The sequence below is a fragment of the Lepisosteus oculatus genome, chromosome 6 (genome assembly GCF_040954835.1).
Source record: "Lepisosteus oculatus isolate fLepOcu1 chromosome 6, fLepOcu1.hap2, whole genome shotgun sequence".
NCBI lineage: Eukaryota > Metazoa > Chordata > Actinopteri > Semionotiformes > Lepisosteidae > Lepisosteus > Lepisosteus oculatus.
In genome coordinates, this window is record NC_090701.1 from 3,754,144 (window position 1) to 3,773,996 (window position 19,853).

General features: G+C 39.0%; 1 protein-coding gene across 1 annotated transcript in view; it reads right to left on the reverse strand.

The window, feature by feature from the left end:
* Positions 1 to 19,853, reverse strand: part of ofcc1 (orofacial cleft 1 candidate 1) — a 106,941-nt gene that overhangs the window by 24,101 nt on the left and 62,987 nt on the right. Inside the window, exons 16-18 of the mRNA XM_069190880.1 lie at positions 9,796 to 10,014; positions 7,142 to 7,394; positions 5,162 to 5,325 (exon numbers count right to left, since the gene is read on the reverse strand). Coding sequence (XP_069046981.1) covers positions 5,162 to 5,325; positions 7,142 to 7,394; positions 9,796 to 10,014 — 636 coding nt within the window. The remainder of the gene's footprint in view (positions 1 to 5,161; positions 5,326 to 7,141; positions 7,395 to 9,795; positions 10,015 to 19,853) is intronic.

A 19,853-nucleotide genomic window follows, 5' to 3' on the forward strand; every position in this document is an offset into this window, starting at 1 on the left:
AGATAATAGTCAAAACCATGGTGACTCCACCCAGTACCAGCCATCCTGCCACGATCTCCCTAAGAGCAAACTGGAAAATCATCCAGGGGGTCACGGTGAACCCCTGAGTATCCTCTAAGGATCTGCAGGCCTCTCTCACTGTGGCTGATATAAGCATTCATGCCTCAGCCATCAGGAAAAGCCTGAGCAGGAAAGCTCTTCTGGGGAGGATAGCCAGGAAGAAACCCTTGTTCTCCCCATAGAGCACTGCGGCCCATCTCACGTTACACCAAAGAGCATCTGGATGATCTACAACAATAAAGGAAGACTTGGCTGTGGACAGATGAGTCAAAAGTTGATCTTTATGGCCATGATGAGAAATATTCTGTGTGGGGAAAAAAACAAACTCTGCCTTCCACACATCCTGACCATCAAGCATGGTGGCAGGAGTATCATGGTTTGCGGTTGCATTGCTGCCTCAGGAGATGGGTGGCTTGCCATCATCAAAAGGAACCATGAATTCAGAGTTGCAACCGCTAATGCTGAAATAGCATGTCAGGCCATCCATTCGTCATCTGAAGCCGATTGAAAATGGGTCAAGCAGCAAGACAAAGATCCTGAGCAAACAAGCAGATCTGCAACGGAATGGCTGGGAAAGAAGAATTTTTGCATTGTGGATCCTATGCAAGTTACATGTTACAGACCTGAAGCAGCTCTGCAGGAAAAAATGAGCTAAAATTCATGAAACCCAATGTTACAGGAAATGTCTAGTTGAAGTCACTGCTGCTCAAGGAGGTTCATATACTGTACAGTACTTATTCACATGAGGATATTTACTGATGGATCATTTTTTACATTAAATAATCCATGTATATCTCATGTCTTTATGTTATATGTTTAATCAGGTCATCTTAATCTTTTATCTAGAATTTCACAAAGAACTAATTTGTTTTAAGTCTGATATATATATATATTTTCCTAAGGGGTTCACAAACTTAAACTGAAACAGAAAAATGAAAAATTCCTAACACATTTCAATAGAGTTGTAACAAAACAGTTTTTTCTCTGTTGCATTGTGATATTGCAATCTGCAGTGCTAAACTGCATTAACTGCAGTCTGGCAGGGAATGATGAGTCAAAGCAGCTTTATAGCACTGAAAGCATGAATCAATTTGAAAGCTGTTTTGAAAAAGAAGAATTGTGCAGAATGCTGATGCTTTTTTATGAAGTATTGAAAGCATGCAAATAAAGGCATATGTACATAATAGTATCTAACATTAATAAAAGCAAATAGTAGGCATGTGTGATGAAAATAGTTTCATTTAGATCATATTTTTATATTTAATAACACAAACACTTAGTATTGCACCTATAATTGAGTATCTTTAGGCAGGTTTGTGCTGAAATATATTAAAAAGATAAAGGATATAATGTTTATACCATGCTTGACCTCAGGCATTGTATTAAAATACATTTTTGCACAAGTTATGCTGGAATTAAGACACACACAGGAAAAACATAAAGAACAACATTTATACAACATAAATAACCATACTTATATCTGTGTTCTATAGCTGATATTCTACAGTATGTCACTGTGCATTAATCAATCATTGCATGTTGTAATATGTTCAGGTATTATGTAAAGGTCGGTTATGAGATCTATATAGTTAATTTTTCATATGTGCAATAATTATATTATCTACTAAGAAGTTCTCAAGTCTGATTCTATTTTTAAATTAACATTTTGCACAACCAGATTGTGACACAAAAAAACAATTTGCAGTAATGTCATAATGTGCACACATATGACTTGTCATGTGGGCAATATTTTAGGATTTGGAGCAATTTAGTAATTACACTCCCTCTATATTTGGTCCCCAGTGGAAAAGTTGCTTTTCTCAATATTTTTAACACAGCATGAACCCATTAGCAAATAAGAGGCGTACACGTATGATGAGAAATAATATATATACATAAAGTAAAAATATACAATCAATTGTCCAAATTAACAGGTTGCTATCCATGGAGATAAAATATAACTTACTTCTTTTTTACACAGAGAAAGCATTAATATTGTGTGTAGTACAAAATATACATTTTACATTCGATAAAAACTCTTAAGTGTATATCGACCTTGTGGCATTGCTATAATTTTAATTTGGTGCCATATTACATAGCCTTTTGGAATTAATCTTAGACTTTGTGTTTGAAAAACTATGATCATTTTTACATGCATTAGACACTCCTATGATATGTGCTTGGCAGCAGTAAAGCAAGTTGTGTAGTTTCCCTGCTCATAAAGGAAACGGGGGAAAAAACTGACTTGTTCAACACAGACTTATTCCATAGCCTTTACTGGGGTTCAGCTAATGACAGCAGGCAATGCGGTCTGTAAGGCAGTTTTGGAAAGCTCTCTTCTTTCAATATCCACAGAAACGGGGGATAACAGTACCTCAAAATCACTGTAATGCAATAATGCTGCTATCAATGTCACATTGCATACCTTTTATTTTTGAAGTTACACATGAAAAATCAGTAAGATATTTTGGTTCGAATGTACCAGGGCTGCCTAAAATGTAATTAAAAAAGGATAACAGTTCATTCTATCTATACATATTGCCTGAGGGTTTTTTTAGAAATAGGTCACACACTATGTCACAGCTCTCCATGATAGCCAATAGGAATGTGTAACCCATAAAATTATCAACACTCTTCAGCTCCCTGCCCTACATTTGATACGATTCACATCACTGTGAGTGGCAGAAGTCATTATTTGTGGCTCATGTTTTAATATTGCCCATTTAGTCAAAAGTCACACACAGTGCTTACATAAATTAGATGTCACACTTTACTTAGTACACTCCAGATTGAGAAGTGATTAATTCAATAAAGACTAGTCTATTTTTGAGTTGTTTCATGCATTTCTTGTTTTTCTTTACATGCTGTAATAATGTTTGGTTTTTACTGACAACAATGTAGGGGTTCATTACCTAGAATTTGCCTTGTGTTCATTTCCCATTCTCTTCTCATTTAAGGGGGGTAGGAATTCTCCAAAGTGTAAAAACAAATTTGCCCAAAATTTAGAAATAATGAACAGAGTAATTGTACGCATCTTCATCACCATCACCATCTATGTAGAACATGTTAAGATTCCATTATTTCTCACTTTGGAAGATAGTCAGTGAAAAGTACTGTATGAATGATGAAATGGGGGGACTTAGTATTGCTGGGTGGTGGAAGGAGGTTATACTGCCATTACATAACCAAAGAAGAACCACCAACACTGTCAAGATGACATAAGAGGTACTACAGTACCCTTAGACAGCTGCATATGAGATCATGATACTAACATCTTTCTACACACATTGGACATCTTTGTTGCTGTGTGCTAGTGCTCAGGTCTTGAAAAGTCAGGAAGTTTCAGACAGGAACGTAGAACTACATGTCCTCCAGTTCTGCACACCATCGACAGTAAGGCTTATGTTCTCAGGGTTTCTGCACCTGCAGCCCAGGCAGTTGCTATGTTTTGCTATGTTTTGTCAAAGTAAGGGTCAGCTTCGGCTTTCGCAAATATCTTTTGTGTGTTTCTCCAGCTGCCATCTTGCCAACTGATTTTGGCACTGTCTGTCAAATAAGTGAATGAAATACTCAAGTTGATTGGCTCAAGTATGGAGCCACCTCAGATGTTTCTTGTTCTGACAAGGACTGGACTTTAAAAATCTGGAGACAATTTCACCAATTATGGAGGAGATCAATAATTGGTATTGATAGATAGATATTCTGTATTTCGCAAACTTTACAATCTGCACTTGCTTAATACTCATGACAACAATAAGAATGGTACATACTGAATTCTTTTTTAGATGATTTTTTAGATATTTAAAAAAAACACCATGAACTTTGTCATTGTACCATATGCAATTCTGATACACTGAGTTAGAGTCTCAGAAAGACTTATTTACAAATACATCATACATCAATGTGTAGACAGCTTAGATGTGTTTCTGGAAGATCTCTGTTCTCTGTTCTGCATTGGCAGAATTTTACTGCAGGGTCTGAATCCAAAAATATCCAGTGATAGTTCATAATTCTGTATGGTTCTTTCACAGTGCTTAAATGTTGTGACACTTTTCAGCTACTAGGAAGGTCAGAGACAAATTCAAAGTCAGCCTAAAAGTGGAAGAATGGCATGATGCAAAGTTTTTGTTTCCATCTGAAAAAAAGAAGAAACTTTCAAAAGAGAGAGAGAATTTCGAATCATTGCATTTCGCATTTCAATCGCATTTCAAACCTTCGCATCTAAGGTGTAACGGAACATTACAAACTGAAGATTTGGAACACAAAGTCTTGTCTTCAGGTGTTTCAGGTTGTCACCCCAGTCCTTGATAAGGTAGAGGTGGTGTATCCAAATCAGCTGCAAATCACACTTGCTGAGAGGCAACCTCGTCGCCCCCAGCTAGGGGACGAGCCAATTAAACACCACAAAATACAGCAAACTCTTAAATCATAAACAAAACAATCAAGCAATATCCCTAATACTCAAGGAACTAAAGGTTGTTGACTAAATTCAACACCAATACATACACAGGAGCAAAGAAAACGTTTATATTTTAGCTCCATCTCCTCACCCACAAACTACTGCTACTGACTGCCAGGTTTTAAGGACGCTCTCAGATTGAAAAGATGTAGCCATAGCCATTTCATCACTACAGCCTGGACCTTGATGTCACTCCTGATGGTACAACCCTCCTCTTTTTGGTCTGAATCCTACACATGCCAGACACTGCCTGCATACAGTGAATGGGTAACAGCTCAAAATCAAACCCCAGACGCGCTGTGCTGTGGCCCTTGTGTGTGTGTACTCATTGTGCTGTTGCAGAATCCTTTGCCTCCAAGAGTCGCCTTCTTCCCCAGGGAAGCCACCCATGTGGTGAGGTTAGGATGAAGCACGTGGTGACCATGCGCTGAAGTGAGTCCAAGAGCCCCAGAGGTAAGTATATCAGGAATCGTGCCTCTTGTGTGGTTACTGACTACAGTCTTTAGCACAGGAGCAACATTAAACATTATTCTGAATGGTGTTCATCTTAGGTTCCTAAACCACGGATTTGTTCTGCACCAAAAGTAGTCAAGAAAAGAACTGAACACCACTCTTAAAGCAAAAATCAAGGTCAATTCTTACCTGAGAAAGTAAATATATATTGTAGTGCAGGAGCAGATGAAGAGGACAACGTAAAGGAAGAGTGTGATCATGATACCCAGAACAGCAGAGTTTCCAGTTCGGTGGAAATGCCAGTAGAGTTTCATCACATCTGCTATGGGCTCCTCTGCACTATAGGCAAGGTGCTGAAAAATTTGACAGATATTAACATATAACAATACGCTGCAATGTAATGGTTTACAAAAGTAGAATAGTAGTAGTAGTAGTAGTAGTAGTAGTAGTAGTAGTAGTAGTAGTAGTAGTAGTAGTAGTAGTTTAGGAGATGCCCTTGTCCAGGGTGATTACAAAATATAAAGTAATGCAATACAAATAAAATGCAACAGTGAGGCAGGCGCATGTTAGATGTGCAATGCCTGTGCAGAGCAGAGCAAGAAAACAGCGTGCAGAATGTGCAGCGAGCAGTAAACTGTGCGTAGGTAAAGAAACTTTGACGACAGTGAAGAAGGAATATCACTGAGCCGGGCGCAGGATCTGGCATGTGTGAGACAGATCACAGGCATGGTCTAGAACACACGAGTCCAGAGGAGGTGCCAGGAGGTGGTCCAGGACTGAGCAGTGGGTAGCTCACTCCAGCACTGCGGATCCAGGGACAAGAAGGAAAGGAATGGAGTCTACAGACCCGTAGAGAAGACGGAGAGGACAGGTCAGGAGGGGGCTCAGGGGGACTGGAGACAGACCAGCGTTTCAAGCAGAAATAAACGTTTTGAAGTGGAAATGGATGTATTGTAATGTATGCAGCTGCAGGAAGTGTATGCAAGGAGAGGTGAAGTCTGCAAGGCCAGGGAGACATTGACATTCACTCAAATATTATCTAGGAGTATCCTAGATCGCTCCCCCACATTTACTCAATTTTGCCCATTAAGAAAGAAGTTGCCTAAAAGAGGATTACAAATGAAGATCACGAATGAAGGTGTGATAAAAAACTAGGCTGTATTAGCGGGAGGGTGAGAGGTTTGTCAAACGTGCTCTTATAAAACACATACGCCAGGCACGAGCTAGCACATTTTTGAAAAGAACACACAGAACACTTTTCTCCCATGTTAAGACGAAACAGTATTTCTATCAAGACGTAAAAAGAAGAAGCCTGAGTTTTTTTAGCATTATCCCACACACATAAAACTGCCTTAATCACTTAATACTTTTGGTAAAGACGTACAGTTGATATTGAGTTAGTTGCTTTTACAACTTACAACTTTTACAACTGAAGCTGTATTTGAGTTACTTTTGTTTTTATATATATACTGTATGCATAAAAAAATCAAAGTTCTATTAAATTAATGTAATAAGGGTGCTTGAAAATAACTCAGCCCTTGCATTAAGTAAGGACGTCTCATCACACATTTCTTCCTAATGAAGAAAACTTGGTTTTAATACAGAAATACAATCTTTAGTAAATTATGCAAGTATTTGTAAAATACAGTAAGTACACTGTCTGAGTCAGTGTATGATATTTTAATGTCATTACTAAGATTACAGCAAAATTACCTTATATGTGGTGAATTGGCACAATTAGATTAAATTCAACAGTAAAGCAAAAGCTACAGTATATGAGCTCCAAACTGATGTGCAGTTTAAATATTGCTTCAGGTAAAAAGCAAACATTCTCATCAACAGTACTTAGCAACACAGTTCTTATTATGGTTATTTATTACCACATGTATCATTATTACAGCTAGTAATGGAAAAAAAAAAACAAGGAAATAAAGTTGTGGTGTTTTCTACATACATATTCATCTCAACGGTACATCTCAAGATTCCCTAAGCTACATCAGGAGGAAAATGGCAAAGAATGCACTAACTGCAGCCAAAAAGACATACATCTAACCTTGGCTCTGGCATCAGTTTTTTTTTCTTTCTCTTGTTGTATGAAGTCACTTTTCTAAGATAAAGTGAACTTCTATTTAAAGTGCACAAGTGTCCAAGTTATTTTCAGTGACTTACCCCCAGGATTGCATCCACTGCAAACACTGCCAGAGGGTCGAGCACTGTCCACACTCCCATTGCCATGATAAACTTTGACAAGAGGGAAGGGAGTGAGCCAAATATTAGCTGACAGCCCCATCTGATCAGAACCATAAGTAACATAACTACATTCAAGGTTAGGGGTCCCACCACTACCATCGCCAACTCCTCGCGGGTATGAAGCAAGGAATTCTGGTAGACGACTTTCACCGTGTGAAGACAGAACTGGAATCTGTGGATAAGGCACAAGGAAGGCGAGTCTGCAGAGTGTTTACAGTACGGGGTCACATTAGCAAATAACATGTTTCTCTACTGCTTAAAAAGCACGGTAGAAAGACCTAGTGTATAGGCATTATGGGGATTTTTTTCCAATTACAAATACATCCGCAAAACTTTGCACTGGTAATGGTGTGATTATTTCACTATACTGTATCTGACAGCAGAACTACAGCAGAACTAGTGAAATAGTACACCTTCACCTAGTGCAATTACATAGAAATTACTTCATACTTACATGTGGAATTGTGTGTATATGCATATACCAGTAAAATACATTACACGTGAATTGAAATTGTGCATATTAAAACTGTAAGGAGGTTCAAGTATTTACTGTCTTATTACTTACTTATTACCAAGTAATTTCTATGTAATTACACTGTGCAAACGGGTGCCTCATGTAAGTTGTTACTACTTTTTTGCCTTTAGGCAAGGCCCAATGTTTTTTTTTTATTCTCATGAAAAGAATCCGGAGGTTTATCTGTTTTGTTTATATCTACTCCAGGAGAAGATTCAAATTTCAGATGTCTTATCCTTGTGTTTTATCACCTTTTTGGTTTTTCTATACTCGATTTCTCCAGTGTCATTTAATGTTGCTCCAGCCTCTATGTGCAATGCCCGTCCATTAGCAAGTGTACAGACGGACATATGGCATACTGGTCATATGCTGTTGCTATTTCCATCACAGTGGCCTTCTATTCTCTTTGTTTTGCCCTCTGATCATACAATCCTTTTGCTGACCTTCGCAGATTTCTGTTGCAAAGGTTTCACTTATTCACCAAAACCGAGTGTCCGATCTCACTACTGCCTCCGTTTCCCTCACCAGCTCTGAAGCTTTCCCGGATGATACCTTCACACTTAACAGGCCTTAACAAGCCCTGGAAATGTCACAGACGTGATGGCACATCCTCGAACCCTAGATGGCGCGTGAAAGAAGAGCCCGTCTTTAGACACTTTAGGTGTTTTTTCCCGGTGTCGAGAGAGTGGCGCTGCCTGTGCTCTGAGCCCATGAGAGACCGTTGCGATGGTCACACCTAATTAATTGAAAACATTTGACCTGCGTTGACCAGCGAGGCAATTTTAGATCATGATGTTGAAGTCTCTGACTGTCTTAAAAGCTCCCCGATCTAAGGAAAAATATAATTTGTCTGGCGTAGTTTTTTTTTGTATGTAATGAGGGGTTCTTCTTCTCTCCATTTGGAATAGACTTTGCCATTTTCAACGACAGGATTATCTTCTTCGCTACTTTCTCGTTGAGTTATCCATCTTATGTAAAACCAGGTCTATTTCACGTTTTCCAGACACTCATAAAGATCAGATTTTATCCCAGTGTTGCATTTGTCTTACTACCTTTCCAGCCAGCATCCTGAATGTGATTTAAAAAATGCCTGCTTTTGTAAGTCTCAGACCTATCAACATTCACCCTCATTTCTGGACCCCGATTCCAATGTGTTAGACAATCTCATACATCTAAAGATGATACCCATTCTGCTGAACAAGACATGAAAATACTGTCATGTAATCTTCGAAAGAAGGTTGACCTGGCTTCAGCACAAGAAATCCAGGACAGATGCCAACAACTCATCCAAACGTACAGCAAATATTTGCATGCTGTCAAAGAGACCAAAGGAAGACTGATGAACTAGTAATTTAGAATGTGTTTACCACTGTCCCTATACAATTTAGGCTTCTGCCAGGCAATTTTGATAGAAATGCATTTAAAATGTAATTTACTAGTGTATCGGATCTGTGTTTAAAATCTTTCTTTACCAATACAATTAGAAACTTTTTTTTTGTTGGCAGGTGTTGCTTATTACGGTAAATTGGTTTGCATAATTTCGCAATACAGATGCATGTGCAACTGGAATTGATTACATGAGTTCTTTCCCCATTTGACTATGTCCTTCATGGAGCTTGACCGTTGGCTCTCGATGGGTTTAGGCAAACAGAGACAGTCATCATTTTTACTGTCCCTACAGCTGCAGCGATATGGTCAAAACTATCCATGACAAAAGGCTTAAAGGAACACGCGGGTCAAATAGAACCTGCCATTCTGCTAGTATGCTCCTTTATAGTTGTTTGCAGAAACAAATCAAATCCATGCTCAAGATATTAAAAGCTTTTTTTTTTTTAAAGACACACCTTTCCAGAAGAGAGTACAGTAGATCTTTGATTAGATGAGGCCTAAGCTGGTATGATTTTGTTTGGTTGCAATGTCTTTAGTGTTGTGTTCTTTAAGGATGATCGGTGTTGAACCGCAAATGCAGGGCTATAAAAATGCTGCTGCCTTTGCCAGTTTCAGTCTTCCCTTCCGAGCTTTAATGCAGAAGAGGGATATCAAAGGAAGCAAAACTCACTTGTTGACAGGAACGGAGATGGCCTGGAGGAAGAGCCACTGGCTACAGTAATGCAGGTAAAGCCTCAGAAACCAGATGAAAGTGAGGAGCAGCATAATGAGCCAGAACTCTCGAGAACGCCACTGTGACAGGCCCAGCTCTGACAGAAGCGCACGGAGGACGAAATGTGTGTGCTCAGCACCTCTCCGGCCAGCCCTACCCCTGCAAGGGTGCCGAGACCTGAAAACAATACAGGAAACGTCATCTGTGCTTCCAGCGCCTGATGAGAGTTGCAGCTCTCCTGTAAAGCAAAACAGGCACCTGTGCTCAACCCGTCTCTTTATTAAAAGCTAAAAATGCTATTGCGGATTTCCATATTTAGGGTGGAGCATGAGTGAGTGAAAAAAGGGGGTTAATGCTCAAGCCTTCGTAATCAGTCCTCAGATGACTTCAGCAGATATAAGAAGATATTATAACGCAGCTACTGTCCGGTAACTCACATTTGAACACTACAGTCCAGAGATCTTCACAATGAAATGTCAATTTTTACATGAACTGGCAATGAATACAGTTGCATGAATTGAGCTGAATCATAAAATTAATTGTTAGGAGAATAAGAATTGTTTTTAGCCATCAATGAAAAAAAAACAGTACTTCTGTATCTGAGTCAAAATGACAGCGGTTTACAGAAAACTGAGCCAAAAGATGTTGGGTGCCAACAATCTTACACCAAGTGAGAAGTAACTAAATAGAACATTTTTCCCCTGAGGAAAGCAGTATTTCACTCTTGAGAATTATCGGGTTTGGCTAAAGATTGCCTTGAATGTTTAAAAAACAGATCTACAGTTTAAGTACATGTAAGTAAAAAATGCATTGCATTTAATTAGAATTTTTAAGAAACACTGCTTTATTGTACATATAAAGCCTGAAATTATCCTGCTTAAAAATACATGACCTTATTTTACTAAAAAACTCAAAATCTCCAATCTGCTGTCTGTTTTTTTTTTCCATTCCACCCAAATTTTCCCTCAGCAAATACAAACACGGCTAATATAATTGGATTGACCTCTATGAAACAACAAAATCTGCTTTTGCATAAACTGTATGTGAAAGTAAAACTACACTGTAGACAAAAAAAAAAACCTTCAGTGCCAGAGCCGAAGACAAGATGCTGTAATGTCAAGTGGCATTATGTAGAAGTGGTAAATAAAACATGACTTCAATCTTCCATTTAATGAAGATATTGATGATGCATGAATATAAATATTTTTAGTTGTCTTTCTAAAAGTACTCTTCAAGGAAGAAGCCCTAACCAGATGTGAAATCTGTTATCACCAGTGAAATTATTTCATTTTTGCACCTTCAATTATACCAAAAAAAACTGGATGGTGCAGGAGGGGGCGAGTGTCTAGTAGGCAGTGATTTTGATTCCAATAACAGAACTTGTCCATTTAGGCGTGGAATTACATGATAGAAAGATTCAAAGCTAAAGTTATTACTTTTGTTAAGGATATTAAGCTCAATGTTTTTTTCAGAATGATTTTTTCCAATTATATTCATCTAATTTTGAGTCAGGATGTGAAGGAGGGTGTAGGGGACTAGTGAGGGAATCTGCCAATCTGTTTGTGGTTCTCTCTGAAAGAGCACTTTAAAAGTTGAAAGTTTTGGTTTCTGAACTCTCACATTTTACAGCGGGCTAGCAAAATATGAGCAGTGATTCATAAATTGAGAAAAAGGCTTCAAAGATCTGACCCTTTTACATATGTTATTCATACATCTGTCCAAACTACAGAACTCAGTGGTCAAAATACAAACAAAATTACTATGGTAGCAAATGCAGATTGAAATTAAATTTAGAAAATAATCATTTTCCACAGCCAGAGAGATCTACAGTATCTGCAAGACACAAGGCACGAACAAGGAGCACATTAATCCAGAGACAGTGGCAGCCTGAGTATAACCAGCACAGACTTATTTTAAGAAGCTAAAGCTGCAATGATGTCCCATATTTCCTTTTACAGTAGACGCAGAACTTTTCAAACCACTTTTCTTATTTGATCATTTGTGCATGCAACCTTTATCATATAAAAACATGCAGATAAATATCTTTACTTTTGATAATCTGTGGCTATATAACATGGAAATAAGAGTTAATGCATTTTAAAAATTGCACAAAGTGAGCAGCAAGTGGAAACAAGCATGAAGTGTTCAAGTTGGCATTCTTAATGAAGGACTGTTAGTGAAGTAGTGGCATTAGGTTTCCAACAGATTTATGTTTAAATTGCTGCAGGGGAAGGAGTGTGAGGGTAACCCTGAGAAATATTTTAGCCTTTGGTTAAGCTCTAAATCTGGAGCCACTTAAATAATGGACTTATCCTTTATTTTGAGGATTAAGATATTTGCTGTCACTTTTTTTGATTTAGGCCAAGGGCATTGTTTTTGAAAATACCAAAACAGTTTTTTTTCCCTTTGAGGTAATGAGATCCAAACCTGTCTTTAACTCTTAATACACACTGCATTTAAAACAACAGCCCCTTCAGGATGACTCTTTGTACGTCCAAGAAGAACAATGTCATACCCAGGTATACCTAAACAAATGTTTAATATGTTCATTAATTACCTCCAGTTAATTACCTTGTACCTCCAGTACAATAAACAAAACATTTCAATGGAGATGAAAATGTTATACACACCGAGTAAAATGTACTACATTACATTCATTTAAGAAAAAAAGTGTTTTTTTTACAGTCCCCTGAACGCAAACGTATTTTCACAATAGTCCCAGTGTTTGTGTTATTATTTTTTCCGTTTAATGTGAGTTGAAAATTGATGCTTGAATTTGCTGAGATTTATGCATCACATATCAGAGTGTAGCATAGCCTCAACAGTCAGGATTCTGTACTCAGTCTTGTTCAAGAACATTACTCTCACATTGTATCTAGCTTGGACGTGTGTCATATTAAATCCTTTCATTTTACTTAAAACCTGAGTAGATTTACAGGAAGACTGCTTGAACAGATTTTATAGAAAAAACTTTTCCACAATTGTCCTAGAGGGTCATGTGATTTCATTCAACGCTGATTTGCTGTAGATGTGCAGAAAAGAGAGAGGTTTGTGAAAGAAGGTGATGTTAAAATGAAAAGATGCTCTACTGCCAAGGAAACATTCATCTGAATATCTTTCATCAAAATCAATAACTGTATATTTAAAAAAACTCCTGTGTGATTCATCACAAATGGACAAAGAATGATGAGAACACCTTCGATGAAAAAATGAAGAAGGTCACAGAGGTTTGCAAAGTGCAAAACATGACTTTTGAAATGAATGATTCGAAACTCAGCTCCTACCCTTGGGTCATTCTTACATGATAAAAGTTGTACAGTTATAAAAACTTCTGAGCTCTGCATTATGTTGTATATTGTTTTAAAACAAATTAACATTCCTGTAAAACACACAAGAAAACACTGAAATACGTCTTATAAAGTAAGGAGACAGTTACACAGAAATGCAGATTTTACACATTTTATCTCGTCCTTGGGAAGCTTAAAGAAACTCTGCCATTCGCAGAAGCTCTGAGATCTAAGGAAGTTTTATCAGCCTGCAATGAAATCACCTGGTTTATAAGACTAGTGACAATCAAGTAGAAAGATACTCGATGCTTCTGTGCTACTAAACATTGAGTGAAACCTTTACAACACAATAATTGATTGATTTTCGTTTACCTAAATACAGAACTGCTTCACACTTCAGTGGATAGTACAGTATATCCTGTGTGTTAATTAAGAACAAGAAATGGTTAATTGCATGCTGAGGAGGAAAGAGTGAAACATATAATGTTTCAGTTCTGGTGCCTTCATCAGATGTGAGAAACTGTGCTTCTGTTCACTAACTGTATATCATCATCAGCTCCTGAATTAGACACCTAATCAATCAAAGTGAATAGATTTCTGATTAGAAAATATTTCAATAAATTACACTACTGTAATTTGTGATATTTGATATGATAACATTATGAAATATTTAATATATTTTAAATGCATGCATTACCAACAATATGAGAAAAATGTGGAACAACAATATATACTGTTTACCAAAATCCACAAAACCTTTGTATATATCTACCCTCCCAAAGACTGGCTTCTGTACTGTATGTAAAAAGTTCTTTTTTTGCAGACTATTTAATTCATCCTTCTATAATCTCATAAATGTAAAGATTATTCTAAGCATAGAGATAGCATTGTGCTGTAGACAAGCTGAGCTAACATTTATATAGTTTAATCTTGCAGGTCAGTATCATGATTGCTACTGGTTTAAGATATATTTATATGCTGATCATGGGGGAAAAGAACTGTTTAATAAGATAGAATATCTTAATCTGTTTTCAGTTATTGATTTTGCACTTCAAAGCAAAGCAAACACACCCTGTAAAGATAATTTCCTGAAAATGTGAAATGTATGAATTGGTTCTATCACAGACAAATAAGAGCTATTCTCCTTTAAGCAGCCCTATGATCATCCAGAACTTATACTTCCAATTGGAAAAATCCAGTATCCAGTATCCAGACCCAGTGCAGAAGCACATGACTTGTTCTTCCATGTTAAAACATACGATATATAGACCACATGCAGAAGCACATTATTTGAGAACAGAAACTTGAGTTGCCTTTGCAACAGCATCTCTCCTACTGGAGAAGTGCATCTCTGCAGCTTTCCAACACATTATGGTTAAGGACAAATCTCTTATTATCGTATTATCCTCTCAAATGGGGATTTGCAATTTATCATACACAATATAACCTTAAAATTATCTGCAGATGCCTATGTTGCTGTCTGGCTTACTGAATTCTAGACAAACGACAATCAACAGAATTACACACCCATGTGCAGAGCACGCCAGCTGCCCTCGACGGGTGACACAGTGGTGCACAGCAGTCTTTCTCCGAGACCTCGTGAGAGTCTCACCCACGATTCCAGTGAGGACCGAACGGCGTGAGCACTGATCCCCTGTGTGGAAGATTCAAGTGTTTATTACACCTAAGGGGCTCCACAGCTGAAGCACTTCCTTTTTTCTTCTTACTACATTTCAGGGTGGCACTGGCCTCGTGTTCCTTGGCAGCTCCCCTCCCTGAGGTGGTTATTTCTACACCAAGAGGCATCGCCAAGTTTCAGAGAGTGGATTTCAGACTTCATACGTGGTTGAAGAACATAATTTAATAGTTGAAGGTGCAAACGTGGAACTAGGCAATGTAGCTGTGGGAGGGAGAGAGATTTTGTTTGCCAAATATTTTTTGGAATATCGTGCCGCTGACGGCTAAAGTGATTTCTAAACATTTATATTTTTGATGTTGAAATCAACTACAGATAATTAAACTAGTGTTGGATATATGTTGTATTAAGAGAATAATACAACATTTACACCAATAAAAATTCAAACATGATTGATTCGAATATTTCATCATGGTTTTTTTTTCCGAAAGTCATAATCTGTGTGTCAGGGTTTTAAAATTATTCTACTGTTTTACAATTGTTCTCTTTTCTGCCAATATCTGTAATCCTGTAGAGGTTTATGAACTGCACTTGTTATATCTGTTAGTTTGATATAAGCTCAACACCAGCTCATTGAGGAAAATATGTAGCATACAGGTATTTGGGGCACAGTAAAAAATATGAATTATGACAACATGACTAAGCTACAAGGTTATATACTGTATGTCATGTAATTGGAAATGCCTAATTATCTCAATTACTTGCAGCTGAAGGTTAAAAACCAAAAGGGGAGTAGGGAGGTAGTCAAAGATATTGAAAAAAGATGTTTCAAAGCAAAACCACAAAACCTCATTTAACTAATAGCTCCCTCACCCAGTAACTGGTTATGAAAAAAGAGTGAAGAATGTCCAATAAAATGGCAATATGTAAGAGGGATAAATATTGGAATTGCAGCGTAAATTCTTGCACAATTCAGGCATCATGACAATCCAAAATTGGACTTCATCATGAGAACACATTAATTTGTGGAAGCAAGGCAGTTATTTTAATAAATACAGCATGCAGAATTTTATAGATTGATTGAATAGCACTGGAGAATTTGTAACATGGAAATCACTGTTCCCTGAGTGATTAATAAACATTTTTAAAATGTGGGATTATTGTGCATTTGGGAAAAACAAACACAACGGGAGGTTATTTTCGAACACTGAAGTGCTTCCTTTATTCCCCCTAAACACCGGGAAGCAGGCTGGATTCCATAACCTAACAAAGACTTTGACCTGTTTGTTTAACGCCCATTGTTTTCTACTTCTGCCTTAAATTGTAAACTGGGAGACTTAGGAATCCAAAGAGCAGCCTGATTCAGCAAGAGAGTCCATTTGGCCAATGAGTTTAGCTTTGTTTTTTCGCACCTTCTTGTGTGTCGATCTCCCCCCCCACACACACAAGTACTCTGGCTGCTCAGTCGAGGAAGAAGACAGTCGAACCACAGAACACACTCTCTGGCGTGTGTGACATGACAGCCCAGCACACCTGTGTGGGGAGCTCGGATGCCTGGGAGGCAAAGCCATGCCAGGTAGGAATACCAGTCACAGCCAGCCAGACACACAGAGCCCTCCTTCCACTCTCTGCAGACCGGCGAGGAAGCTCAAACCAATCATGTCAAGGAACACATTAATATAGCCTTCCTTATCATTTCTCTACCAAAAGACATGCTCGAGAAACAAAGCCCGGGGAGCGAGCATCCTTTGCTCTTGAAACATGGCAGACGATGTGCTAATCCATATGCCATGGGGCACTGGCTGTGAACCCTCTGGAAATTATTTCAGGTTGGATTTCAACCGTTAACCAAGCAGCCAAAAGAATGATTAAACAAGACACAGCTAGCAGGTTTGAACCAAATTCTTCTCAAAGAGAGGGAAAATGCCAAACCATTAAATCCACATCTAGAATTAGGTAATCTCCTTTCTTTCAAAATTATTAGCTATGCATGATTACCAAGCTCAGTGTTGTTTTCTTTATGACTGCAAGACTTCAAAGGGATCAGTACTTTTTGCATCAACAGGCAAACAATGCAGAACAAATTGTATCAGTAGCTAGTTAAATGCTCTGGAAAAAAGCCTGCTCTATATGTACGGGTAATGGGATTGATCCAGCTCTGCTACTTTCAAATGCATGTCTTGACTCCTGTGGCCAGACCACAGGATTAAAGGTCAGACAGACGGGGTTACAGACTGCTTTCTCTGTTCTGTCTGCTCTAGCCTGAGAAAAAGAAAGAGCTCAGAAGGTAACAACGAGAGACAATACCTGACCCGGGAGTCTTAATAAAAATCTTGGGTTTTGTCGAGGTAATCCAATTTATATCATGAAATTAACTTTTGAAAATGTATTGATTCTCATGAACAAGTCCCTCTTGTCACGCTAATTCGGTTAGTTCAACTATTCGAAAGAGATATCTATGAGCTATTCTACCAACACTGTGGTCGTTTGTCAAAAATTGAAATGCTAAGAGTTTGTTTTCATTGGGTTTCCACTTATTGTCTGCATACAAACTAAAAGTGTAACTATGAAATGACACCTGAGCACATCATCTCCAAGCTGTTAAAACCACTGAGTAATTAACGTAGCTAAAATTAAGGAAACGCATTTTAGATGCTTCGCTGAGGCTGCTAAGAATCTATAAGCACCGCCGAAATGAAAGAAAAGGGAAAATATCAGCTACCCTTACAGCAGGAGCTGTTGGCTAAGTGGGAAAGCAGGAAAACCCTGAGCAGCGAACAATGGGAAAGTGTTTGGGCAAGAAAAGCCTGTTGTAATTACCCGGGCTTTTCACCATCGGCTTCCAATAACACAGAGCGGGCCAGTGCTACAGAATATCTGACACTTCTGATTTCCTTGAAGCGTGCACGTCCACCCGGAGCAGAAGAGGTGAGGCTCACATCTGTGCTCGAGTTGCTCCCAACGCCACAGAGCTGTTTTCTTTTCTTGCCTCGCCACTGCTCCTCCTCTTATTTCCACACACGAGGGCTGCCCTTGGAACTGAAGCTCACTCCTGGCTCCGCCATCCAAAACGCCACAAAGCTCCACAGCACTCCTGGTTTTCCTCTGTTGCGGTTCGGTGAACTGTTTTGCCATGTATTTGGGTTTTTTTTTTTAATATTTGTGGCCTGCTGCTTGCCAGTTCTTAACATTTCACTTGCTACTTTTCTACCTTTTTGGGTTTGCCCTCAGATTTTCAGCATGTCTGTGAAACCAAAGTGTGGGATTTTGAAAAAAAAAAAAGACAGTTCACAGCTACCCACATCTCATGCAGAGCTGCACGAGCTGTGAACATCCAGCAGAACCGATTCCAAGACAATATGCAGCACGGCCTGACCTCCTGTAGAGCTGATTCTCTAATTAATTGCTTAGCCAGCATGAGCATAGAAATCATTTAAAAATGAAAACTACTTTATAACTATTGCATAAACACAATATGGTCCTGCAGGTCTGTGCTGTCATGAGATCACCTCCTGTTTTCAGGCCAAGTTGTGCCAGACTGCATAAAAATACAATACCAGCAGCTCTCTTATTTATAGGACAAACACAGATCCCCTTTATAATCAGGGTCCCACGTCCTGTTTTAAGACAGTGGTAGACAGACAAACCAGTTCTTCACAGCATTAGAATCCTGCAAGGTTCTAAAAGATTCAAGCAAACTAAGACAGTACACGTTTAATTGGACACTCTCAGTTCAGGCTTACAGTGCTAGAATTGATCTGCTACATAGCTTTAATTCAAAATTTAAATTAAATTGTTAGTCCACATAAAAAATACAAAAGGTTGTCCCGATTGTTCCAATTATATTTTGAAATATTTAACGTCCACCTTTTAATGTCTTTTCAGCTTCCGGGCCTGCACACAGTTGCTACACATACAGTATGTCAAATTGTACCCTGCTGTACATGATCAGAGGTGTCGCGAGAATGCCTAGACTTACAACTCTGCCTCTGGTGCTGCAGTTTTGAAGGACACCAACACTGTACACCTTTCACGTTTGGAATGGATCAGGACAGGGTGGTAAAGCACAGCCTCTGGAGCCGGCATCCAAATCGTGGACCTGGTGCATCTCTCTGTATGGAGTTTGCACATCCTCCCTGAGATAGTGAGAGTCTTATCCGGGTGCAGTGGATTCCTTCCTCCTCCCGTAGGCACGCTGGCTAGGCGAGCTGAGTCTCCCGCTCGTGCCCGAGAGCGTGGCTGCGAGGGATGGCGTCTCATCCCGTAGCTGCACCCTGTGTCCTGTGCTTCACACAGAGTCTCCAAGTTGCTGTGACCCTAACCCACACAGCAGCAGCAGCTGCAGGCAGGTGTGGATTGGGAGCAGTCTCTGTTATACTGAGTGCGGTGGTTTTTATAACAAAACTATTTACCAATACTGTTAGTATCTAAAAAGGAAACATTTTCCAACGTACTGGCCTCATCCTGTGGGGTGGGTGGGAAGAATTTTATATAGCTTAGGGAGAAAAATGTAGGGTTCATATGAGCATAGTGTATAAGACACCAGGCTCTGCGTTTCAGCCCGCATAGTGACCTACTTAAAAAACACAATGTTAAAGAACTTTAGTGAGCACAGAGGAGGCACTGTAATTAGCATGTGATCATAATGCAAGTTGCTTTGGCCTGAATGACATAACCCCTTCTTCCACTGCAACAGTAATTCAAGAGCACTCTCCTCCGCTGTTCAAATAGGATGAGATAAGATCACTTTATTGGCCAGATACAATTTCTTGCATTAGGAATTCGTCTTTTCGCATACTCCCAGCCTGCTCCCATGAGACACACAGACAGGGAGAGAAGCTTGGGGTCAGAGCGCAGGGTCAGTCATTGTACGGCACCCTGGAGCAGTGGGGGTGAAGGGCCTTGCTCAGGGGCCCAACGGAGTAGGATTCCTCTGCCAGCTGTGGGATTTGAACCAGCAACCTTCCAGCCACAGGCACAGATCCTGAGCCACAGAGCCACTGCTCCGCCCCAAAGCTGTGTGTCAGGAGTGGGATGCAGTCGTTTGTGAAATCTCTTTTTGTGAAATCCAAAAAATACATTATCAGCTCCCA